The sequence below is a fragment of the Crinia signifera genome, chromosome 5 (genome assembly GCF_055691185.1).
Source record: "Crinia signifera chromosome 5, ASM5569118v1, whole genome shotgun sequence".
NCBI lineage: Eukaryota > Metazoa > Chordata > Amphibia > Anura > Myobatrachidae > Crinia > Crinia signifera.
Genome location: NC_139221.1, coordinates 325,135,705 through 325,162,693, shown reverse-complemented (window position 1 = coordinate 325,162,693; position 26,989 = coordinate 325,135,705). Strand labels below are relative to the sequence as shown.

Here is a 26,989-nt window from a genome sequence, read left to right as displayed (position 1 = left end):
TATATATATATATATATATATATATATATATTAGTGCTGGGCACGTTAACGCGTTAATATCGCGTTAACGTGCCAGCACATTAACGGCGATTAAATTTATTATCGCCGTTAATGCGGGGGGGGGGGGGGGGGGCGCGGCGGGTTGGGGATGCTGCAGTGTCAGGGATCGGGAGATGGGGGCTGCCGGGCACGGGGAAACGAACGGTTCTGCAGCGCAGGGGTGCAGAGTCTCTGTCCACATGCTGACGGAGACCCTGCGCCCCTCCAAATATGGCCGCCGCTGTGAAGGAGACAGACGCTAGAGGTGCTCCTTTACCTCTAGCGTCTGTCACGGATGTGCGGATTCCGGGAGCGCTGTGGACCCTGCAACCCCTGGCAACGAGCAAGGAACCCACCACCCCTCTGGCATGGAGCAAGTAACCCACCACCCCTCTGGCATGGAGCAAGTAACCCACCACCCCCCTGGCATTGAGCAAGTAACCCACCACCCCTCTGGCATTGAGCAAGTAACCCACCACCCCCCTGGCATGGAGCAAGTAACCCACCACCCCCTGGCAATGAGCAAGGAACCCACCTTCCCCCTGGCATGGAGCAAGTAACCACACCCCCCTGGCATGGAGCACAAAACCCCCACTGGCAACAAGCAAGTAAACTCCTGGCAACAAGCATGTAATCCCACCTGGCAACGAGCATGGAACCCCTGGCAACGAGATTTTAGGTAAGCGGCACTTATGTGCCTATCAGTGCGATTAATCGCAGTTAATCGCAAAAATTTCATGCGATTAATCGCGATTAAAAATTTTAATCGTTGCCCACCACTAATATATATATATATATATATATATATATACTGACACACACAGCCTGCTACACACCCACTCACACTGATATACAGAGACACACAGACTGCTACACACCCACTCACACTGATATACAGAGACACACACAGACTGATAGACACCCACTCACACTTATATACAGAGACACACACAGACTGCTACACACCCACTCACACTGATATACAGACACACGCACAGACTGCTACACACACACTCACACTGATATACAGACACACACAGCCTGCTACACACCCACTCACACTGATATACAGAGACACAACCTGCTACACACCCACTCACACTGATACACAGACACACACAGACTGCTACACACCCACTAACACTGATATACAGAGACACACACAGACTGATAGACACCCACTCACACTGATATACAGACACACACAGACTGCTACACACCCATTCACACTGATATACAGAGACACACAGACTGCTACACAACCATTCACATTGATATACAGACACACACAGACTGCTACACACCCACTCACACTGATATACAGAGACACACACAAACAGACCGCTACACGCCCACTCAAACTGATATGCAGAGACACACAGACCGTTACACACCCACTCACACGGATATATAGAGACACACACAGCCTGCTACACACCCACTCACACTGATATACAGAGACACACACACACAGCCTGCTACACACCCACTCACACTGATATACAGGGCCGCCAAGAGAAATCCTGGGCCCCGGTACAACAAATTCCTGGGGCCCCCACAGACGGAGCTCCCCGCACCCTCTGCGGACCTGTTGTTACGCCACTGCTTCCAATGTGGATACAGGGACAAATATTTACACCATAATGCCTATTACACGTCACACATCATTACATATTATGCCACATGCCATAATGCCCATTAAATGTTATTCCACACACCGTAATGCTCATTGCATATTAGGGGGTCAACATGCTCGTTGCCATGGGATTTACTTGCTCTGCCAGGGGTTAATATTCTCTGCCAGGGGTTACATTCTCTGCCAGGGGTTACATGCTGACTTCCAGAGGTGGATCTCAGCCCCAGCAGCATGCAGGGAGGCAGCAGACACAGAGCAACCAGCCACCCACCTTCCACCTTGGAAAACAGTGACCTGGACATGGGTGGGGAACCAGGTCTGGGACTGCTGGGCTGGAGATATCGCACTGGCACCTGCTGCTGCTGGTGGCCGTCGGGATGCGAATGTGGGGAGCGGGGTGGGCAGGATTCTGCGGAGTGGGTGGTACTCCCACGGGAGGTGGCCTCTCTCTGACCCAGTTCCTCCTGGCACCCAGGGACTACCTACCCTAAGAATCCTTCTGTCGCAGAGCCATGGTAAACTCCCAAGTCACATGGCTGGCGCTCAGCAGGCCCTGGAGTCAGAGAGCGGAATGACGCTCAGAAGGACCTCTGTGATGCTGCTGCCCCCGTCCACCCACATCCGCACTCCCAAAGCTGCCGCTGAACAGCTGTCTCTGGCGCTCTCAGACCTGGCGCACTCGCCACCAAATAAAAAAAAAACTGTGTGTCCAAACCAGGGCCCCCTTGACAGGCTCGGGCCCGGGTAAACTGTACCTGTCCCCCCCCCCCTTCCCTCTCGGCACCCCTGCTGATATACAGAGAAACGCACAGACTGCTACACACCCACTCACACTGATATACAGAGACACACACACAGACTGCTACACACCCACTCAAACTGATATACAGAGACACACACACAGACTGCTACACACCCACTCACACTGATATACAGAGACACGCACAGCCTGCTACACACACCCACTCACACTGATATACAGAGACACAATCACGCACAGCCTGCTACACACCCACTCACACTGATATACAGAGACACACACACAGACTGCTACACACCCACTCACACTGATATACAGAGACACACACAGCCTGCTACACACCCAATCACACTGATATACAGACACACACAGACTGCTACACACCCACTCATACTGATATTCAGAGACACACACAGACTGCTACACACCCACTCACACTGATATACAGAGACACACACACAGACTGCTACACACCCACTCACACTGATATACAGAGACACGCACAGACTGCTACACACCCACTCACACTGATATACAGAGACACGCACAGACTGCTACACACCCACTCACACTGATATACAGAGACACACACACAGACTGCTACACACCCACTCACACTGATATACAGAGACACAATCACACACAGCCTGCTACACACCCACTCACACTGATATACAGAGACACAATCACGCACAGCCTGCTACACACCCACTCACACTGATATACAGAGACACAATCACTAGGGTTACCAACTCATCCCTTTAATCCGGGACACATATAGATTACACAGGTTCTGTGGCTGGCGTTCACCTGGTTTTAAACTGCCACACCTCAAGACTCCATTTCACCTGGTTTTAAACTGCCACAGAACCTGTGTAATTAATATGTGTCCCGGATTAAAGGGATGAGTTGGTCACCCTAACAATCACACACAGCCTGCTACACACCCACTCACACTGATATACAGAGACACACGCACAGACTGCTACACACCCACTCACACTGATATACAGAGACACACACACAGACTGCTACACACCCACTCACACTGATATACAGAGACACAATCACACACAGCCAGCTACACACCCACTCACACTGATATACAGAGACACAATCACGCACAGCCTGCTACACACCCACTTACACTGATAGGTATCCGGACAAGGGCTCTACAGCAAAAAGATAGACAACCATTAGTTCGACAAGCAAAAGTGTCAACATACAAAAATGTCAACATGAAAAAGGTTGACATGAAAAAGGTCAACACAACCATTAGGTTGACAGTGTCAAAAGGTCAACATGGGGTTTTTCACTGCTTTTTGAGCCAACATGTGCCGACAGGCGGGTATTTCATCCCCTACCCTCCACTAGGGCATGGTGGGAGAAGAAAATAGTGTGCTGAGCGTAGCCAAGCACCTTGCCCAAAGCATTGCAAGCGCAGCGAGCGATGCAAGGGGATGCGGTGCACTTCAAACTGTGTCCATGTCGACTGTGTCGACAATCGGGTCAAAAACAGTGAAAAACCCCATGTCGACCTTTTGGCTGTCGACCTAGACACTATCGGCCTAATGCTTGTGTCGACCCTTTTTCATGTCGACCTTTTTGCATGTCGACTTTTTTGCTTGTCAAACTAAGGGTGTCGACCTAATGGTTGTCTATCTTTTTGCTGTAGATCCCGGTTCCCACCGATATACAGACATACAATCACACACAGACTGCTACACACCCACATATACTCATACATAGACACAGACATATACCTCCAATGTGACACACTGACAAGAGTTTCGCACACACACAATCACACACACAGTGACAGTGGCACCGCCCACAGTGCAGGGAGAAGGGGGTGGGGTAATCCCTCCTGTCCCCTCTCCCGGCCTGTGATTGGGTCTCCCTGAGGCTGGGGGAGGGACTGCCTTGCTCTCTGTTCCTGCTTCCTCGTTCCAGCACCCAGCAGCAGCAGTGACCCGACCCCTCAGAGGGAGGGAGGCTCCCACCAGGGTCCTACAGCCGCCACTCACTGTGAGTATGACACCTGCCATGCCCTGGCACAGCTGTGCTGCACTACAAGGCCCAGCATGTCCTCCAAGGCACAGACTGTGCATACTGTAGCATATCCTCTCATAGCCAGACACCCTGCACTTCTACAGCTGTGTAGTCCTCGCTCTCTGCAGCCTAGCAGGGAATGCTGGGACTTGTAGTTCACCAGCAGCTGATGCTGGGTAATCATACCCAGGGCTGCTCTAGGCACAGGATGCAAGAGATAGTGTCTGCAGGTGTGTGATTTGCACTGTCCCCCATTGCTGGATATATACTGTATGTATATATATATATATATATATATATATATATATATATATATATAATGCTTGGAATGACTCCTGCAGATGCTAATATCAGTGTATACAGACAGCATAACTTCCATATTAGACATACATACAGCCTATTACCCTAATGACCCTGTGTTTCCTGTCCCCCGGCATGCACCCTGTATAACCTGCGGTCACTGAGCTACTTGGCTGCACATAGAGGAAGGTATGTAACAGAAAGAGAAACTAACTTTCCCCACCAGATACTTCCACCCTACTCTTCCACCCTACTCCTGGGGGTAATCTCTGTATATACATGTACAGTAGTGGGTATATAGTGATATAACTGCCCCTGTCAGCTGGTATTCGGGCAGGACACCCGGCCTTCTGCTTCCAGGGCTGCGGGTGAGATGTTCTTCTAGTGCTGTGGTTCCAGTTCCTTAATCTCAGTGATACAGTAGTTTCGCAATACAGTGGAACAATTGATCCTCAGCCGTTCCCACCGCCAGTCCCTCACTGCCCTGGGACACCCCTGGACGTGCAGCTTACAGGAGAAGCAGAGGCCTCAGCCAGAATGGCGAGGGTATATTTGGGTGATGAGATGTATTGTTCGGTTCTTCAAGAGAAATATTCACATTCTCGAGCAGGGGTTCTCAAACTCGATCTTCAGCACCCTACACAATCCACAGTTTCCAGGTCACCCGACAGGTGCACTCATTACTCACTGACACATTTTGAAAGATCCACAGGTGGCACTAATTATTTCACTTGCATTTCTGTGAGGAGACCTGGAAAACATGCACTGCCTGAGGTCCTGTGGACCGAGTTTAAGTACCTGTGTTCTAGAGTCATGAACGAGCCGCTAATAATGCTCAATCCGGGTTTTATGAACATTGAGATGCAGAATTGCAGCAAAGATCTGGGGTGGGATACATCAAAGCTAAAACCTCAGAAAATGCAGTTTTGGAAGTTTGCCCGCATTTCTGTAATACGATACATTACGGAATTGCCATTGGTATATCCAACCGGTTCCTTCCCAGTGTTCCTCACCGCGCGTGCTGTCCTTAGTGGTTTTATTTAAGGTGTGATGCTTGGTCACTCCCCCTATAGTGAGAGGCCACACCCCTTTTTGGGGGGTGCGCACCTGTGCTTGTCACTGTTCAGGTCTGGATAAAGCACATGAAGATTGGCGCTAGCTGTCCACAGAAGTTGCGCTTGGTAAGTGCGTCAGTCTTGTTCAGCAGCCGGTGGATAATTATCCGGCTAATGTGGCGTTATAACAGTCTGTGACCTCCGTAATAATCCTGCAGACAAAGTTACACCCCGGGCGTTACCCATATTGCAGCCAGCGGAGTATCGGGGTGTCAGAGGTTCGGGGTGGAAGCTGGCCTGGCCACAGGTATCTGGGATGTACAGATCTTTATCCCCTCGTCCTGTATAAATATTGGGCACATGGACAGAGATTACTTCATGCTCTCGGATTATGTTACAGGGAAGCTTTGCAGACCTGCACAGCAATGACAGGATTGCAGGTATTAGCCCCTGAGATCCCTTCAAGTCTCCTGTTCACACCGACACTGACTCTGGGCCTCTCGTTCGCAGGTATCCGGCCTCATCTCGGCGGAGGCAGCATGGCCAAACAGGGCAGTGAGGTGGACGACTTCCTTATGTACTTCATACTGATGGAGAAGATCCCGGTGGGCACTCGGGCGGTGGAACCTGGCAGACTGTGCTGCATGAGCGAGGAGGCCTACCTGCAGAGCATCTCCGCAGACCAGAACCCGGCCCACTCCCTCTACGTCTCCGTGATAGAAGAGAACGTCCAGGTGGACGCAGATGTCGAGGTTCTGCAGGCTGTGACCAGGAAACAGGCTGCTCTGCTGCTGGCCATTCCCAGCCCCACGGAGAGGCTCAGGTGCTTCCTGGAGCGGAGCCCCCTGGAGCAGGCCGTCCAAGCTGAGGCCGGGCAGCAGGTTCTGGTGGAACACGAGCAGCGGCTTTACCCAGCCCTTGTACATTACGTTGGCAGCACCCTGAACAGCAACAGCTTACTGCCCCCTGTCTACTTCGGAGTGGAGCTGGAGGTAGGTGCCCCTGGGGTTTCTTACCTTCGTCTCTGATATCTGCCGCCGGGCCCACAGATGCGTTCCGGGGGTGCGTAATATTAGTGCATACCCCTAGAAAATCACTGGTTATATATCCAACAAAGGGAACTAGATAAATAGGCCCCTACAAGTTGGAAATGTGTATAGAGAACAGATATAATGGGTGCGGGTCACAGGATAGACAGTATCAAGGTCGACGTGGAAGACATAAGTTTTTCACGTTTTTTTTTCTCTCAGTTTTGACACCTAACAATATGGACCCCCGACAGTTGCGCAGTGCGTCTCAGTGATCTAACAATCCCGCCCATCTGCAAGTGTGTACACGTCATATACCTGTGTATGACATCATCCACAGACAAAGATGCCGCAGTGATGACAACAGCGCCCATTGAGTGCTTGTTGTATCCTCATAAAATATGGCTGCAGTTGCGCCAAACATCCCTTTGCAGTGCGCCAGGTGTCATGTGACCCAGCCTGCGCCGAGCGTCCTATTCTCCAAAATATGGTGATTTGACAAACTCCTCTAACTCCACTGCGCTGATAGATCTGATGGGGTGTTCTGCCGCGTCTGCGAAACAGTCCTTGCGATACAGCGCTCGGTGCGGCCTGATCTTGCTGGGGGATCGTGATGGGGAGTGGATCGTAAAGTGGACAGTCAGTAGGTTGATCACTATTGGTCGTCACATGATAAAAAGGGTACTTGTTTAGTTTCACGGCGGCACTTCCCAGCAGATCGTATGTAAATCGTATGCAAATCGCATGTGATATTTGCATACGATTTCCATACGATTTGCATACGATTCGATCTGCGATGCGATTTAACTATCCACGTCAGCCCGAAGCATGGCGAGCGCAGTGTGCCCCGCGAGCAGACGTGGTATGCATACTCCCGACCTGTTCATACCCCCACTATCCACATCGGCGTTGATCTTATAAAGTGTGGCGAGGGTCCGCTTAAAATGAGCCGAAGCGTGGCGAGGGGCTGCGGAATACACGTCAAGTAATCCATGTCCCCTCACGGGGTTTGGTGCGCTCACCACGCTTCGGGCCCGTTTTCCGCGGCCCCTTTGTGGGGCTCTCTGCGCAGGCCACGCTTCGGGCTCGATGGCTCGTTGCGCTCGCCACACTTTATAAAATCAACTCCGTTCCAACATGGATACGATATTGGGAGTATGAACAGGTCGGGATGACACTTACCGTATGCGCTCGCCACTCTTCGGGCTGACATGGATAGTGGGGGTGTGCTAAATCTCATCGCAGATCGAATCGCATGCAAATCGTATGCAAATTGCATGAGATATTTGCATATGATTTGCATACAATGCTATCTGCTGGGAAGTGTCGTCGTGAAACTAAACAAGTACCGAGGAAAATTGTCATGATTTTTTCATGTTTTTTGGTTGTCTATGTCGACATGAGTGTGGATCATTAGGTTGACAGTCATTAGTTTGACATGAGTCTAGGTTGACATGGGTTAGGTCATCAGGTCGACATCGGGTTTTTAAAATAAATTTTGGGTACTTGTGTAGTTTCACGGCGCCCGATATATCGGATGCGATATTGGCCGATATATCAATGCGATCCGAAACGATTTTTGACCTGTTCATAACCCCACTATCCACTATGCATAGAGTAGACTTTATACAGTGTGGCGAGTGCAGCTCACCACCGAGCCCGAATCCTGGCGAGTGGACACAGATTACTGCGCTCGCCACACTGTATAAAGTCACCTCCATGCGTAGTGGAAAGTGGGGTTATGAACAGGTCAAAAATCGCTTCGGATCGCATCGATATATCGGCCAATATAGCATCTGATATATCGGGCGCCGTGAAACTATACAAGTACCAAATTTTGTCCAGAAAGTCGACACCGTCGACATGGACACTGAAACGTAGCACCATGTCCCCTCGCTACGCTCGCCATGCTTCGGGCATAAATCTGATGCAGAGCATGCTGGGATGTGTAGTTCAATAACATCTGGAGTGTCAAGGTTAGCCATCCAGGACCTAGACTCGTGTCGACCTAAATGCATGTCAAACTAACGGTGTTGACGTAATGACTGTCGACCAACATGCTGGGGACCCATTGACCGTTTCCCATGGACATGAACACTGTATTAGTGTAACGCTTCCCCTCACAGGGATCATCATGCTTCGGGCACACGATTGTAATCTCGCCCTATGCCCTTTTTGGGGGTAGAAATCAGTGAATATCACCAACTTCTGTTTATAGGAGGCGCAGCTACACCCAGAGCAATAAACACAATTTTTGTATATTCAAAATATAATATATTTATTTTCCATATATATCATCATAAAAAACAATTTATCGAAGTGCACTTCTAACGTAATAAAATAGACACACAAGACAGACACCATATAACATAAAATCAATCTAGAACCATTATGAGTCTATATTTAATATATAACGAGGCTTTGGTAATTAAGGCTTTTTCAAATTATATGAGGCAATGGATAATAGTTACCAGTCCCGCATTAAGAGAGTCAATCTCATCTGTGGCCATATAGATGTAATTTTGAGGATGTTCCTTCCTGGTGTGCTTTAGGCAGTCTCTCTGTGTGGGGTATAAGTGCCCCCTTTGCTTGTTTCCAACTGGACTCCACACTCCCAGGCTCAGATGTTACTCAGGTCCACAGTACAATCACAGTCTCTGTTAGCCCAATATGCAATGGGTTGTAGTTATCAGTGGTAGTTGGCAACTTAATAGAGGCTCACATGTGAATATAGGGGGCAGCAACCTAAACCCAGATTAGAGAAAGGTCCTCCTGTTTAAAACGTTTAAAAACATTAAAAATATCAGCGCTCCTGTGTGACACATTGTCACAAACCCCCCCCCCCCCCCCCCCCCCAGATCCCCCTATGCCCGTTGGGATGGTAAAAGGGGGAGATTGTAATGCTAATATCTAGGTGACCACAATCCCTTAGACAGCGGAATAAGGTAGAAGTACAGATGCCAACGTCACAATGCAGCGCGACAAGTATCCTAGGGCAGACCAGTATTTCCAGGGATACGCCCCCAAAGTGACGATAACACGGTTTCACGCAACCGACTTTTCACCACATGGGGTCACGGAGCACTGAGGGGGGCGATGTATAAAGCAGTCGAAAGATTGCCCATGGTAACCTAATGCCCTGCTACCATTTATAGAAAACGGTACTTATGTAGTATCTGGACGCCCGATTATCGCATCGCATCCGACCAAATCGCATGCGATGCGATGGACCCGATTTTCCATAGGATTCTATGGGGAAAAGGGTCCTTTTCATTTCCCCACTATCCAACTACGCATGGAGTTGGATATAAACCTGTGGCGAGCGTAGCGAGCCCGAAGCGTGGCGAGGGGACGCGGATTAGTTAAAAAGTATTCCGCATCCTCTCGCTGCACTCGCCACGCTTTGGGCTCGCCACGCTTCGGGCTCGCTACGCTCGCCACAGGTTTATATCCAACTCCATGCGTAGTTGGATAGTAGGGGTATGAAAAGGACCCCTTTTCCCATAGAATCCTATGTTAAAATGGACTCCGTCCATTTTAACATTGAATCCTATGGAAAAATCGGGTCCATCGCATCGCATGCGATTTGGTCGCATGCGATGTGATGCGATGGACCCGATTTTTTCATCGGGCGTCCAGATACTACATAAGTACCTAGAAAACAATTGATAAATGTTACTACAGTGCCGATTGGTTGGCGATGGCAAATAGTGTCATCGTCATTACTTACAGCTGTGCCCGCTATGGGCTTCCCATTTCCTGTTGCTCACCCTCCTCGCGTTACCTGCGGATATTAATGTTCTGTTCTCCTGCAGGGTGAAGGTGAAGGCCGAGGGAACATTGACGGATCGTATAAAGGGGTGACCTTCTTCAAATGTAAGAAGGATAGCGGTCTTCTCTTACCGTTCAACAAGATCATCTTCTGCGGAATGCCACCAGTGGGGGAACCGGGGACCCCGCCCCCGCAGACAAGTTCCTCCAACCCGGTATGTTCAGGAGACAAAGTTGCTTTCCTTGTCTATTGCTCGCTGTAGTGCAGCTGAGTCTCCAGTGCTGGCTTCATGGTGTTCCTAGCGGTACAGCCGCGCGCTGTGATAGATAGATAGATAGATAGATAGATAGATAGATAGATAGATAGATAGATAGATGCAGCCATGTTGGGGGTGAAGTGTCTTATGTCAGGTTAGGGAGTGACCCCCATTCTGTGAGCCAGAAGCTGGTGTTCCGCCATGTCAGCATCTGACGCATAGCGTTGGGTCGCTGCTGGAAATATAGAAACTGCACGTCACTCCCTCAGCTTTCAGTCTCCCTTGAACCTTGGTATCCAGTGCAACCATCTTTGGTTCTAGCATGTCCTAAAATGGATGATGTGCTTGGCACGAGGGAGCCGCTAGATCGTGCGCAAATCTTCTAGCGCTGGGCAAATTATTAATTTCTTTGGTCCAAAAATGCATCTTAGTGGCAAAATGACCAGAATGCACCAGAAGTCTGCGCGGATTAGTTTGTTATGAGACACCTTGTATATCTGAGTTTGTATACAAAGCGCTGTAAAAAAGCCGTAGGACTCTGTATACAGGTTCAGAGACTCAGTCGCACGCAATTGACAAGTATTGTGTATAACGCATCCAATTACATATATTCTTATATCTGGAGAGTGGCGATGTCACCTCACATACGCCGTGTCACATACTGAGGGTAAATACCCCTGCACTGCGCAGTATAACGAACTTTAGCCACCATTAGCCGCTGTGGTATAATACTGTAGGTCGAACGAAAGACAAAAGGTCAACACAAGCAAAAAGTTGGTGAGTAAATTGGTCAACGCATAAGAAGGTCGACGCATAAGAAGAGTCTAAGTGGATGGAAGTAATGTATGAAGAAGTTCAAAACAAGATTTTTTTCCCCCCTTTAAAACCTCATGTCGACCTTTTTATGTGTCGACCAATTTAACATGGTTGAAACCCATGGAAATACACGGAGAACATACAAACTACACACAGATGATTGGGAATTGAATGCATGACCTTGGTGCTGACCACTACGCCACTGTGCTGCTCACATTTGTCCTCCAGTTTCTCTCATGTGTATAAAGGGCCTGATTCAGACCGGGATGGATCATTGGAAAGACAGCAACTAGGTCGACAAGTGTCAGGTTGATATGCATGAAGGTCGACATGGGTTAGGTTCACAGGGTCATTAGGTTGACACAAGCATTAGGTCAAAAGTCAAAAGGTCGACATGGTGTTTTTCACTTTGTTGGCCCGAATGGCGACACAGTTGCCATGAACACTAAAAAAGTGCACGCGTCCCCTCCCATGGCTCGCTGCGCTCGGCACACTATTATATTCTCCCACCAGGGCCCTAGTGGATGGTAGGGCATTAAATACCGCCTGTCGGCACATGTCGACCCCTCCAAAAAACGTGAAAAACTCAAGTCGACCTTTTGACTGTTGAACTTCCGCATGTTGACATAATGCTTGTGTCGACCTAATGCTTGTAGACCTAGTGGTCAGACCTGCTCGCTTGGCAGTGTATAACAAGCAGGTGAAGGCGCGCCCCCACCGCCGCCCCAGCGAATTTGCGCACTAACATACGACAGGATGTGTATGTAAGCGTACATCCGCTTGCATGCGGACGCGCGGAGGAGAAATCATTCGATGGTCGATCACCATCGATGATTTCTCAGCTTTCGCTCTGAAAAGTCAGCCTGGTTACACTTCAGATGCCCGCTATCCACCACATTGGGGGAGGGCACTGACGTCATGTGGCATCCGCCGCCCACCCTGAGGATGCATGGGCACCGTTTTTCTGGGAACGCCCATACAACGCTGGCGGTCCTTTGCATCCGCCCCCTTCCTGCCTATCCTGGTGCGAACGCTCTGGCAAGTGTGAAAAGGCGCTTGCTCCCGGAGTTCGCACATGCACAGATTTTCTCATGTGACCTGAGCGATCCGACCTGAATCACCCCAAAGTCATTATAGCCTGTTTGTATTATATCTGTTTTAATGATGTTCTATAGATCCCGCAGTGTAGGGAGTAATCGCTGTGCATTGTTCCGGCAGGGCGACAGATTATCGGACGAGCCGCTGAGCATTCGGCCGGACGCTGTAGTGAAGGAAGAGACGCCATCTCCAAGTACAGTACCCCGTATTATTGCTGTGTGTCCAGTGATTTGTGTATGCAGAGTAAGCGTGTGTCGGCATTTCGGAGCAATCCTGGGGATATCTCCGCCCATTTCACCAATGCTTTTCCCACGTGCAGAGAAGTTTGGCGGCTGTAGAGTAACGACCGCGGTGCATACCACTCAGAATCATGCATACTTACGCCATGATGCGCATTCTCCTCGGTGCATGCACATTGCTAGCTGCGGCCGCATTCAGTCCTGCAACTCCACATTCAACTCGGAATGCTTCTAAGGAAAATTTGCAATTTGGGGGATGATTCTGATGGAGAAATCAGAGTAAATACGAATGTTCACGAACGGCTTCGGCCGCGATCAGCCATATTTTCGACCTGAGAACTCGGCAAAATTACAATGCTGCCGATCTCTCCGGGTTCGTATATTCCGATGGTGAAGTCATTTGTCGTTGGTTGACGAATTTACCGGCAGCCAAATACGTCCGACGCTGAAACATCTCCCGGATCAGACAGATTCCTCAGATTGCTTCTCTGTGTAAAGAAACATTGGGCCTTATTCTAGTTCACTCTTTCTGACAAAATCCTTCTTAGATGGACAAATCCATGTGCAGAGAGAATTGGATTTGGGTGAGTTTTTTTGTTTCTGTGCAGGGAAAATACTGACTGCTTTATTTTTACACTGCAATATTATATTTTTACACTTTGAAGTAAAACCCCACCCAAATCTAATTCTCTCTGCACAAGTAACATCTTCCCCACCTGCAGTGCACATGGTTTTGTCCATCTAAGAAGGATTTTGTCAGAAAGAGTGAACTAGAATAAGGCCCATAGTGTTAAAGATCACGAGCATCGGCAGCCGCGAGCTCTTTCAGCCGGTCCTGGTTTCTTCAATACAGAGGAAAATTTTTTTTTAAACTCTCCTGTTTTCAAAAACCGGCACCGGACTCTTGAACTGGTCCTGGTTCGAAAAATACAGGGGACAAATAAAATAGAGGTACACTGTATTTTTTTTTTTTTAAAACCAACATCGGGCGTCAGCAGGGTTATTCCACAGCTGGGGACATTTTTCATCTACGGTCCCCAAGCAAAAGCATTAACTCCAGAGTATCATGCACGGATGTGCAAATCCCAGCCGCAAATAGGATTAAATGGGTACGAATATACACATTAGTGCTAGAGATGTCCGGTCCGGATGTGCTTGGTTCTTACCGTCAAATTAGATTTTTCCAGATTGACCGTATTGGCTATACAAAACATGTGACGTTTATATGTGATGCTAATGCCCGGTCCTCTGTTTTCCTAGAAGATAATCCAAGCTCTGCCAACGAATCAAAGAGCCCGAATAATGGGGGGAAGCTGAAAGAAAATATTGGAGATAGAAATTTGGGTGTGAACTCCTTGGTACAGATCCAGTACAAGGAGGAAGAACTGGCGTTTGGGATCATTCGATGGTTGGGGTACCTGCCCCAAAAGGAGGATCCGATGGTTGGAGTAGAGCTGGTAAGTTCCGCTCCCTACTCTTTGAATTGTTAATATTTAGTAGCACCCTGGGCGTCTTTCTTATAGAATTTGGCGCCATCCACTAATGCAACCACCACGAGAGCTCACGTTTTCTCCCAGCAGTATCAACCGCCCGTAGAATGTTAAGTCAAGAAAAGTTTTTAATTTATTTATCATGTTTTTTAACTGTGCCACCACCTCACCCCCACTATCTTGGATCAAATCACAATCCACAATCAGTTGGATCGAAGCCGTTGGTGTGTTTGGGATAATCGTGCAGTTATAACGAGAGCAGAGAATAAATTAACCGTATGTTGCGTGAGCTACATCCTGTAAGTTGCGCAGCAGTTGGACCCTGATTCTTCTTCCCGCCCCATTCAGGAAGAAGATAAAGGCTGCACCGACGGCATGTGGTGCGGTCACAGGTATTTTTTCTGCCCGGCGAAACGCGGAATCTTTGTGAAGTTGAAAGCTTGCCAGCCGGATACGCGCTTCTTGTCCAGTAGAGAAGAACAGCCAAAGAGTCTGGAGGTCACCGCGCAGAGTGAGTCGTCCGTGGCTGTAGAAGAAAGCCAGGAGCTATTGAAATATATGTTCTTAACGCAAAAAATTTGCATGGTTGGGATTGAGTTGTTAAACAACGAAGAGATCGGGCCTAGACCTTTGTGTCCATCAACGTCTAGGACCCCGTTATACAAATGTTATTTAGTAACCTAGAACATTTATTATCAGTGATGGCATCTAGAGAATGTGAAACGCGCCGGTGATACAAACACATTTGCTGCTTCCTGCAGGAACCGATGACGGTCAGCGTGTAATGGGGAAGGTTCCCCCTCTACAGGAACAAGCGGCATTGGAGGTTTTAGAAGGAGATATGAGGGGCATTCAAGGACATTGCAACTCCTGCTACATGGATACTGCCCTCTTCAGGTAACTCGGGGGCGGTCCCTGCTGAGCGTGGGCAGAGCAGCACTGCATGATGCTGCTGTCTAGTTATATAATGGCGGGGAGCTCTAATAGAATTGTTGTTTTGTGTGTTCTGCTTGTAGTCTCTTCTCCTGCACCTCCATTCTGGACTGTCTTCTCTTCAAACCGTCGTCTTTCCCAAATGGACAGATCCAGCAGACCCTGCGAGAGGAGATTGTGAACCCACTGCGCAAGTGAGGCCGCACCCCTTGTAGCTAGCAGGCAGTAGAGTGAATGTCACAGTTGGGACCGGCGTGCATGAGTTATGGTGGCAATTCCAGGATTTTATCCTTCTGTAACGATCCTCTGGTTTCCCTGTGTATGGTAAATATGAGGGGGAATAGTCTCTTATTGCCCTCATATGTCCTGAGACCTTAAACCTGAAAAGACCATTTGTTTGTCAGCTAATAGGCAATGACTATAGGCCCTGATTCTGGTTTGCACCAGTAAGCTGCGAATGTTGTGCCCATGTGATACCAGCAGTGACCCCTCCGCGCTGTCCTCAGCCGCTAGTGATGTGGGTGATGTTCAGATAACGGTCTATAGATTAGAGGCTGCCGTAGTAATTATTGGGATTTATACTCCTCCACTGTATCCTATAGTATGTAACACACAATGTGCAGCTCCGTTCTCCAGCTGTAAAGCACCACAGGGACATTTATTAGAGAACATTTGCAGAGCACCTTTGGTTCAACATGGGGGGGATGCGGCAGATGTATTGTTAGGCTCTGCAGGACCATTGTGGCACTGTGTGTGTGTGTGTGTGTGTGTGTGTGTGTGTGTGTATATATAATAACCCCCCATTTCCCACCACACAGCTACCCCCTTATAGTGACCGCCTCCCTGCCCCTGCATATTGGTGGTTCTATATATTCTATATGTATAATGTTACATTGCACCATTGTCGCACACAGGAAAGGCTTTGTGTCTGCGGACAGCGTGATGACCCTACGACATCAGCTGATGGAGGAGAGCCAGTGTCCCAGCTTCACCACATCTGAGAAAGGTATTTATGTCTGCTGAGCCACCCAGGGGATACTGCATGGGGACTGTGCTGAGCCACCCAGGGGATACTGCATAGAGACTGTGCTGAGCCACCCAGGGGAGACTCCAGAAGGGACTGTGCTGAGCCACCCAGGGGATACTGCATAGAGACTGTGCTGAGACGCCCAGGGGAGACTCCATGGGGACTGTGCTGAGACGCTATGGGGAGACTCAAGAAGGGACTGCTCAGCCACCCAGGGGAGACTCGGTAGGGACTGTGCTGAGCCACCCAGGGGATACTGCATAGAGACTGTGCTGAGACGCCCAGGGGAGACTCCATGGGGACTGTGCTGAGACGCTATGGGGAGACTCAAGAAGTGACTGTGCTGAGCCACCCAGGGGATACTGCATAGAGACTATGCTGAGACGCCCAGGGGAGACTCCAGAAGGGACTGTGCTGAGCCACCCAGGGGATACTGCATAGAGACTATGCTGAGACGCCCAGGGGAGACTCCAGAAGGGACTGTGCTGAGCCACCCAGGGGATACTGCATAGAGACTGTGCTGAGACGCCCAGGGGAGACTCCAGAAGCGACTGCTCAGCCACCCAGGGGAGACTCGGTAGGGACTGTGCTGAGCCACCCAGGGGATACTGCATAGAGACTGTGCTGAGACGCCCAGGGGAGACTCCATGGGGACTGTGCTGAGACGCCCAGGGGAGACTCCAGAAGCGACTGCTCAGCCACCCAGGGGAGACTCGGTAGGGACTGTGCTGAGCCACCCAGGGGATACTGCATAGAGACTGTGCTGAGACGCCCAGGGGAGACTCCATGGGGACTGTGCTGAGACGCTATGGGGAGACTCCAAGAGGGACTGTGCTCAGCCACCCAGGGGAGACTCAACGGGGACTGTGCTGAGCCATCCAGGGGAGACTCCATGCGGACTGTGCTGAGCCATCCAGGGGAGACTCAACGGGGACTGTGCTGAGCCACCCAGGGGAGACTCAACGGGGACTGTGCTGAGCCACCCAGGGGAGACTCAACGGGGACTGTGCTGAGCCACCCAGGGGAGACTCAACCGGGACTGTGCTGAGCCATCCAGGGGAGACTCCATGCGGACTGTGCTGAGCCATCCAGGGGAGACTCAACCGGGACTGTGCTGAGCCATCCAGGGGAGACTCCATGCGGACTGTGCTGAGCCATCCAGGGGAGACTCAACGGGGACTGTGCTGAGCCATCCAGGGGAGACTCCATGCGGACTGTGCTGAGCCATCCAGGGGAGTCTCAACCGGGACTGTGCTGAGCCATCCAGGGGAGACTCCATGCGGACTGTGCTGAGCCATCCAGGGGAGACTCCATGGGGACTGTGCTGAGACGCCCAGGGGAGACTCCATGGGGACTGTGCTGAGACGCTATGGGGAGACTCCAAGAGGGACTGTGCTCAGCCACCCAGGGGAGACTCAACGGGGACTGTGCTGAGCCATCCAGGGGAGACTCCATGCGGACTGTGCTGAGCCATCCAGGGGAGACTCAACGGGGACTGTGCTAAGCCACCCAGGGGAGACTCAACGGGGACTGTGCTGAGCCACCCAGGGGAGACTCAACGGGGACTGTGCTGAGCCACCCAGGGGAGACTCAACCGGGACTGTGCTGAGCCATCCAGGGGAGACTCCATGCGGACTGTGCTGAGCCATCCAGGGGAGACTCAACCGGGACTGTGCTGAGCCATCCAGGGGAGACTCCATGCGGACTGTGCTGAGCCATCCAGGGGGGGACTCAACCGGGACTGTGCTGAGCCATCCAGGGGAGACTCCATGCGGACTGTGCTGAGCCATCCAGGGGAGACTCAACGGGGACTGTGCTGAGCCATCCAGGGGAGACTCCATGAGGACTGTGCTGAGCCATCCAGGGGAGTCTCAACCGGGACTGTGCTGAGCCATCCAGGGGAGACTCCATGCGGACTGTGCTGAGCCATCCAGGGGAGACTCCATGGGGACTGTGCTGAGCCACCCAGGGGAGACTCAACGGGGACTGTGCTGAGCCACCCAGGGGAGACTCAACCGGGACTGTGCTGAGCCATCCAGGGGAGACTCCATGCGGACTGTGCTGAGCCATCCAGGGGAGACTCAACCGGGACTGTGCTGAGCCATCCAGGGGAGACTCCATGCGGACTGTGCTGAGCCATCCAGGGGAGACTCAACCGGGACTGTGCTGAGCCATCCAGGGGAGACTCCATGGGGACTGTGCTGAGCCATTTAGGGGAGACTCCATGGGGACTGTGCTGAGCCGCCCAGCGGAGGCTCCAGAAAGGACTGTGTAGGATTCTAGACTTTGGCGGTAATCATGCGTACTTTATATCTGCTGCCCAGCACTGATTACGGCTGTACTGGGCTCCGCAGCCCCCTGAGGCCACAGTGGTACAAAAATATTATTAGGTAACGTAAATTACGTGTGAGTCAAAAATGATCCGCATTCTGGATGTAGAATTTATTTCAATCACTTTTCAGAAAATACAAATTCATTATTTGGCAACATAATCTCCCTGCTTTTCTATTCACTTAATCCATCTGTACACAAGATTCCGTATTCCCTCATTCAATAGTGTTTTTGGCTGAGCTGGAAGCCGCGACTGTACTGCTACTGTACTAATCCAGCATCACTCGTCTATCTAGCAGAATCATGTTCTCATCAGTCGCAGATGGCTGTCCGGCTCCTTCTTCATGGCTGACACTTGTGCGACCCTCTCTATCCATTCTTACACACTTCTTCACAACTACACACTTTCTCCATACTGTGCATATCGTCTTATGTAACACATTGAAACCTGCGCAGCGGTGATTGGGGAGTCAGCGACCTAGAATGGAAAGAGCTAATAAGACAGCGTAGCCATTAGAGGCTTTAATCTAACTGGAGGGCGGATACATTTTGACTCGCCCTTGTATTTGTGTGTAAATGGATATATTTCTATGGATACTTTATTGGTGCCCGTTAATGGGGTGCAGCTTATAACCGTATAGGAGCAGGATAACTGGGAAGTATGTATTTTGGAGGATTGCGCCCATTTCCCCCACCCCAGAAATGTTGTGGAACATTAGATTGACCACAGGAAGGTCGACATGTGTTTAGGTCGACAGTGCCATTAGATCAACACAAGCATTAGGTCAACATTGGGAAGGTTGACATAGGGTTTTTCACGTTTTTTTATCCAAAATGTGGACATGGGTACTGTATCAGTGCACCGCGTCTCCTCGCATGGCTTGTTGCGCTCACCATGCTTCGGGCACACTATTATGTTCCCCCTCCACACCCTACTGGATGTTAGGGCATGAAATACCTCCTGTCGGCACATGTCAGTTAAAAAAAACATGAAAAAAACCTATGTCGACATTCCGAATGTTGACATAATGCTTGTGTCGACCTAAAGCCTAGTGATCATATACCCCCAGAAACCCATTCCCACTGCAGGCCAGGAACACAAGTCAATGTTTTAGCCATTATGGTGCAAACGTGTTCCCTTCATGTAATAAAGAGGGTGATTCTTTATATTAAATATTAGTGCGTTCCTGTGCAGAGAACATGCCAGGCAGTCAGGATATACTGTAACGAGCAATCTGTGATACTGTAGAATAAATCTATGTATATAACGGTTTGTGTGATGTCATCGGACCTTCCTGGGATTAAAAATATGGAGAACGATTTACTGACACCTTTTACTGTGAGGTTCAGTGTACACAAACTTTGTTTAATGCCCCAAATGATAGAAAATACAGTATACATTTACCTTCAGGCTATGTATATATGGTGTACATGAAACTTGATGCATTCTGTGTTTAGAATTGGTCACATCCCCCAAGATATCTCCTTACGGGATGCAAATATTCCGAAATAAGGAAAAATCATGTTTAGCATTGGATCGGGAGCAGGGTAAAAATCTCAGTCTGCAGGCATTTGAGCTGCTGTGACCTCACTGGCTCCACCTCTATGCACTGTGCGTTCCTGCACAATAAGTCTGTCTGCTCTGCTGGAGAGATTACTAGTCTCCATCTCTGTATTACACTTCCCTCCATGTATATGCATATGTACTACTATTTCCATGTATGTGTACTACTATTTCCATGTATGTGTTCTACTATGTCCATGTATGTGTACTACTATGTCCATGTATGTGTACTACTATTTCCATGTATGTGTACTACTATGTCCATGTATGTGTACTACTATGTCCATTTATGTGTACTACTATGTCCATGTATGTGTACTACTATGTCCATGTATGTGTACTACTATTTCCATGTATGTGTACTACTATTTCCATGTATGTGTACTACTATGTCCATTTATGTGTACTACTATGTCCATGTATGTGTACTACTATGTCCATGTATGTGTACTACTATGTCCATGTATGTGTACTACTATGTCCATGTATGTGTACTACTATGTCCATGTATGTGTACTACTATTTCCATGTATGTGTACTACTATGTCCATGTATGTGTACTACTATGTCCATGTATGTGTACTACTATGTCCATGTATGTGTACTACTATGTCCATGTATGTGTATTACTATGTCCATGTATGTGTACTACTATTTCCATGTATGTGTACTACTATGTCCATGTATGTGTACTACTATGTCCATGTATGTGTACTACTATGTCCATGTATGTGTACTACTATTTCCATGTATGTGTACTACTATGTCCATGTATGTGTACTACTATGTCCATGTATGTGTACTACTATGTCCATGTATGTGTATTACTATGTCCATGTATGTGTATTACTATGTCCATGTATGTGTACTACTATGTCCATGGATGTGTACTACTATGTCCATGGATGTGTACTACTATGTCCATGTATGTGTATTACTATGTCCATGTATGTGTACTACTATGTCCATGTATGTGTACTACTATGTCCGTGTATGTGTACTACTATTTCCGTGTATGTGTACTACTATTTCCGTGTATGTGTACTACTATGTCCGTGTATGTGTACTACTATGTCCATGTATGTGTACTACTATGTCCATGGATGTGTACTACTATGTCCATGTATGTGTACTACTATGTCCATGTATGTGTACTACTATTTCCGTGTATGTGTACTACTATTTCCGTGTATGTGTACTACTATGTCCGTGTATGTGTACTACTATGTCCATGTATGTGTACTACTATGTCCATGGATGTGTACTACTATGTCCATGTATGTGTACTACTATGTCCATGTATGTGTATTACTATGTCCATGTATGTGTACTACTATGTCCATGTATGTGTACTACTATGTCCATGTATGTGTACTACTATGTCCATGTATGTGTAGACTTCTCATCCTTCCCCTCTATCTCAGACCCAGAAGAGTTCCTGAACGTGATCATGCATCGTATCCTGGAAGCGGATCCTCTCCTGAAGCTGCAGTAAGTTCCTCGGCCATCGGTGGTGATGTAATGAGAGAGCTGGTGTTAGACTAGGCCTATATCAGGCTTCTGGGTGTTGCCCTGTTTCTGTGGATTGAGCTTTGTCGCTGTGTTTGCTCCTTACAGGTCGCAGGGCCGGGGGGTGCAGGAGTGTTACTGCTATCAGATCTTTATAGAGAAGAAGCCAGAGATGGCGGTGCCCAACGTCCAGCAGCTCCTGGAGCAGTCCTTCCATCACTCGAACCTGAAGCTTACTGAGGTGATGGGGGCTGGGTGCCTGTGTAATGTCCTAGTGTGGAGAGGTTTGTGCAGTGTAATACCATGTTACAGTAATGGTCCATGCTGCGGTGTTCCATTGCGGGAATGATCCACGTGGTGGCGTTCCATTGTGGGAATGGACCACGCGGTGGTGTTCCATTGTGGGAATGGTCCACACGGTGGTGTTCCATTGCGGGAATGGTCCACATGGTGGTGTTCCATTGTGGGAATGGTCCACGCGGTGGTGTTCCGTTGAGGGAATGGTCCATGCAGTGGTGTTCCGTTGCGGGAATGGTCCATGCAGTGGTTTTCCGTTGCGGGAATGGTCCACGCGGTGGTGTTCCGTTGCGGGAATGGTCCACGTGGTGGTGTTCCATTGCAGTAATCGTCCACGTGGTGGTGTTCCGTTGTAGGAATGGTCCACGCGGTGGTGTTCCATTGAGGGAATGGTCCACGCGGTGGTGTTCTATCACAGTAATATTGCTTCTGGCTCAGATTTTAAAAGACAAAACAAAAAATACCTTAGGCAGTGTACAAAATATTTTTTTCATTTATTTCAACATTTTTAGTTTATGGATCTTGGAATTGTTGAAATTGTCGCCCCCACGGCAGGAATGTGTCCAGTAGTGTAGCAGCCGTTTTATATGTTTCTATAGATAATACCTTACACAGTCCCTGCAGGAATAGAGGGTGCCCAGAGCTGATTACATAGGGTGTATCTGTGACGTTCTAGTGTTCTATACACGTGTAATCCTCTCCCTGCCGCCACCAGGTCCCGTCCTGCTTCATCATCCAGATGCCGCGGTTCGGGAAGGAGTACAAGATGTTCAGTAAAATTGTCCCGTCTCTGCAGCTGGACATCACAGATCTTCTCCTCAACAGTGAGTATCACACGGGACACGCGGGAGGCGTATACCCACCATCCGCACACGTGTGTCATGTATGTGCTATCACTGGCAGGTCCCAGGGAGTGCGTGGTGTGCGGACATTTGGCCACCCAGGAATGTGCCGAATGCTTCACGGACGTCATCCTCTCCGACCACGGCCTGAAGCAGTACTGCGCGGTGTGCTGTAAGCAGGTAGTGTGCGTCTACGTCCTTATCTCCCCGGGGTGGTAGTAAGGGTACCCACTGCCGTCCTCCATTACCCACTGCCTCCCTGTCACTCCTTGCCTTCCCTTGGTTAACCACTGCTACTGCCTGTCACCCACTGCCAACTTATGCCGCTCTCTAGTAATACTGTGGCATCCCCTATCACCCTGGGCCTCTCCCATTCGCCACTACCATCCTTGTAACCCACTGCATTTCCCAACTCCATGCAGCCTGCCTCTCTCCCATTTGTAGCTGCCACTCTATACCTCCCTTTCTCCCACTGCCACCCCCCCGTCAACCTCTGCCAGCCTCATCACGCACTTTTTTTCCCATGCCACCCTCTGCCTCCCCATCATCCTTGACCTGCTTCTGCCTTTCCTTAGTCACCCCCTGCCTCTTCTTAGTCACTCTTCCTCTGCCATCACCCGTCACCCTCTATCTCCCACTGTCATCACCTGCCTCCCACTGTCACCACCTGCCTCCCACTGTCACCACCTGCCTTCCCTAGCCATCTACAAATGTGCAGTGTCTGATTCTCTTACATAAGGTTCACACTCATCACAAGAGGAAGGACCACAAGCCTGTTCCTCTAACGATCCCTAAGGGCTTCCCGGAAGCTCCGGGCCTGAAGCAGATCCATCGGGAGACCCTGGAGCTGTTTGCGGTGCTGTGCATAGAGACCAGTCACTACGTTTCCTTCGTGAAGTACGGAGCGGAGAAAGACAGCTGGATGTTCTTCGACAGCATGGCCGACAGATTTGGTGAGGATGAACGCTGGAAGGTTCCGTTAGCTCAGCTCATGCGATTAAAGGACAGATGTATCAACACTTGGGGAGAGATAAAGTGCCAACCAATCCGCTTGTGTCATTTTTCAAACACAGCCTGTAACTTGACAGTTAGGACCAGATTGGCTGGAACTTTGTCTCTCTCCACGGTTTGCTAAATCCACCGCTTTATCTCTCTCCAAGCTTTGCTACCCCTCCCCCAGCAGCTAAGGGGTAAATGTTTGTAAGCTTGTAAAAATGAAAAGCGGTGATGTTGCGCATAGCAACCAATCAGATTCTGCGACCCAGAAAATGATAGACAGAATCGGATTGGTTTCTATGTGCAACATCACCGCTTTTTTTAAATTCTTCCCGTGTCTGACTTCTCATTCTTACAGGTAGCGAGGACGGATACAATATCCCCCGGGTCACCCGTTGCCCGGAGGTGACCACTTACCTGTCTTCTCCGTTGGAGGAACTGGTCAGCCAGAACCCGCGGGAGATGAGAGGCGTGGCCAAGCGGCTCTTCTGCGATGCCTACATGTACATGTATCAGAGTAAGAGGATGGCCCTGTATAAATGAGAGGCGTAAACGCTGAGTACTGCATCTAGGAGACCTGACGGCCTGTTCCCATTGGTCCTGTGACCTGTATGCTGGATATACTTATATCTGAGATTACCGGCAGCAGCAGACTCCGTGGGACATCATGCTGGCCGGTGTGTCACCCCTGCGTCACATGTGCTGTAAATGTGAGTGAGTCCCACTGGACACCTGAGAAGGAAGCATTACTAGGGCTGAATGGCCTCTATGGAGGCTTCGCCCCTTACTCGGAACACGGTATGCCTCTTGTTATTATTGATGGGTTTGCAGCGAATTAGCAACTGGTTATGTCCGTAACTAACCAATCCCATGCTTTGTAAGAACACCAAATGCTTTCCGTGCGATTGCAGAATAATTAAGGGAGTGTACGCTGCATATTCATACTTCAGAGTCTGTGCTGTATGCCAGCTGACCACAAGAGGGAGCCCCAGAGGAGGAGACAGCAGCAGGAGCATACGGCGGAGAGACTAGGATTACTACACCTGTGCACCTTATGCAAACAATTGTTTTACATCTAGTGATTATCTGCAATGTGCGTGCAACTCGTACACTGGATAGAAGTGTGGCACAAATTGTGGATGGAAACTTTTTTTTTTTTTACTTTTTTTTGGGGGTGGTAAAATCTCAGGGATCTGTGAAGATATTTATAATGGCAGAAATAAAGCAAAATTGTGCCAGTACACTGAGGACCGGCGCGGCCGGCAGGGATGGCTTCATTGTTACGGCTGAGAAAATAGCATAGAAAATATACTGATTCCAATATATAAGGCCGGTAATAGGCCAACACCATGGGCGGAATTTACAGTATTATTTCTTTATTTACAGTCTCTTATATAGCGCAGCATATTCTGTTGCGCTAATGCCGCCTGAGGTTGTTGACCGTGCGGGACGCCGGCCGAACCCGGATGTTTTATTAAAGGGGCAATCACTTACAAAGCGCTGTTACGCATTGTAAGCGATTGCTCCTATACAAAAACCTCTGCGTTCAGTCGTCCCCCCACATGGTCGCCAAACTCAGTCGCCCCAGATGGTTGACATGCAGAACATTAACAGGTAAAAGGTCAACTGTGTCCATGGTCGACAGGTACAGCAAGTTAACATGAAAATAGTCGACACGTGTTTTTTTTAGGGGGTTATACTTTTGTTTACCAACTTTTGCTTCATTGTCTTTCCTGCGGTGCACGATTGGGAATAATGGCGTGTGGCTCTGCTCCCGTTCTCACCCTTGTTGAAAACGTGGAAAAAAAAAAACTGGAAAAAATCATTAAAAACTCCTGTGCTGTGTCGACTATTATCATATCGATCTGTTCACTGACTTGACCATGGCGATCTAATGCATGTCTACTTATAGCCAGTCCGGATACCGTGGTTCTATATCCCAGCTCCATCCTCCTGGGTAGCCAGAAGCACGCGGCCGCCGTATTCACAACGCTGACGTTACCCCCCTGTGACCAGCTGCCCTAGAGCGTCAGAACCGTATCAGCCACCTATCTAAAGGTGGGGAGCGCCCAGTGACGGTACTTGGGTGGGGAGCGCTCAGTAACAGTACTTAGGTGCCGAGCGCTCAGTGACGGTACTTGGGTGGGGAGCGCTCAGTAACAGTACTTTGGTGACAAGCGCTCAGTAACGGTACTTGGGTGACGAGCGCTCAGTGACGGTACTTAGGTGGGGAGCGCTCAGTGACGGTACTTAGGTGACGAGCGCTCAGTGACGGTACTTAGGTGGGGAGAGCTCAGTGACGGTACTTGGGTGGGGAGCGCTCAGTGACGGTACTTGGGTGGGGAGCGCTCAGTGACGGTACTTGGGTGGGGAGCGCTCAGTGACGGTACTTGGGTGGGGAGCGCTCAGTAACGGTACTTGGGTGGGGAGCGCCCAGTGACGGTACTTGGGTGGGGTGCGCCCAGTGACGGTACTTGGGTGGGGAGCGCCCAGTGACGGTACTTGGGTGGGGAGCGCCCAGTGACGGTACTTGGGTGGGGAGCGCCCAGTGACGGTACTTGGGTGGGGAGCGCCCAGTGACGGTACTTGGGTGGGGAGCGCTCAGTAACGGTTTGGTGCCCTTAGTTACTAACAGTCGCTCTAGGGAACATCCTCCTGCAATAACAAAGCTCACACTGACCCAGACATGGTGGGAATTAGCTCTTTATTGAGACCAATTTTGTTACATCTCTTCCAGTTCAACATCCAACAATTTCCCCCCTTGAAGAAAACACGGGGACATTCTCCATGAAAAAATACATTCTCTGCAGCAAAACAAAACGCCTCTATAATCTCTGATAAATATTTCTGTGCCTCGCCCTTCTGTCTCCGTGTTTCCCCCATCAGCCACGTCTCGGACAAGGCAATAAGGCACTCCAGTGTTACATTAATGACTTGTGGCATCCAGCA

General features: G+C 49.5%; 1 protein-coding gene across 3 annotated transcripts; it reads left to right on the top strand.

The window, feature by feature from the left end:
* Window positions 1-4,319: 4,319 nt before the first annotated feature.
* LOC146005601 (ubiquitin carboxyl-terminal hydrolase CYLD-like) lies at window positions 4,320-25,281 on the top strand. 3 transcript variants are annotated; one of them, XM_083144931.1, is made up of 15 exons: window positions 4,320-4,463; window positions 6,353-6,834; window positions 10,686-10,856; window positions 12,933-13,005; window positions 14,312-14,508; window positions 14,890-15,052; window positions 15,303-15,438; window positions 15,558-15,668; window positions 16,389-16,480; window positions 21,821-21,887; window positions 22,014-22,146; window positions 22,918-23,026; window positions 23,106-23,224; window positions 23,784-23,997; window positions 24,399-25,281. In XM_083144931.1, the coding sequence occupies exons 2-15, from the start codon at window positions 6,382-6,384 to the stop codon at window positions 24,581-24,583; spliced, it is 2,223 nt and encodes a 740-aa protein (XP_083001057.1). In that variant the 5' UTR covers window positions 4,320-4,463; window positions 6,353-6,381; the 3' UTR covers window positions 24,584-25,281. The 3 variants fall into 3 exon arrangements, with proteins under 3 accessions (XP_083001057.1, XP_083001058.1, XP_083001056.1); XM_083144932.1 differs by lacking the exon at window positions 4,320-4,463 and adding an exon at window positions 4,906-4,976 and having other exon boundaries at window positions 14,315-14,508; XM_083144930.1 differs by lacking the exon at window positions 4,320-4,463 and adding an exon at window positions 4,906-4,976.
* Window positions 25,282-26,989: the final 1,708 nt, after the last annotated feature.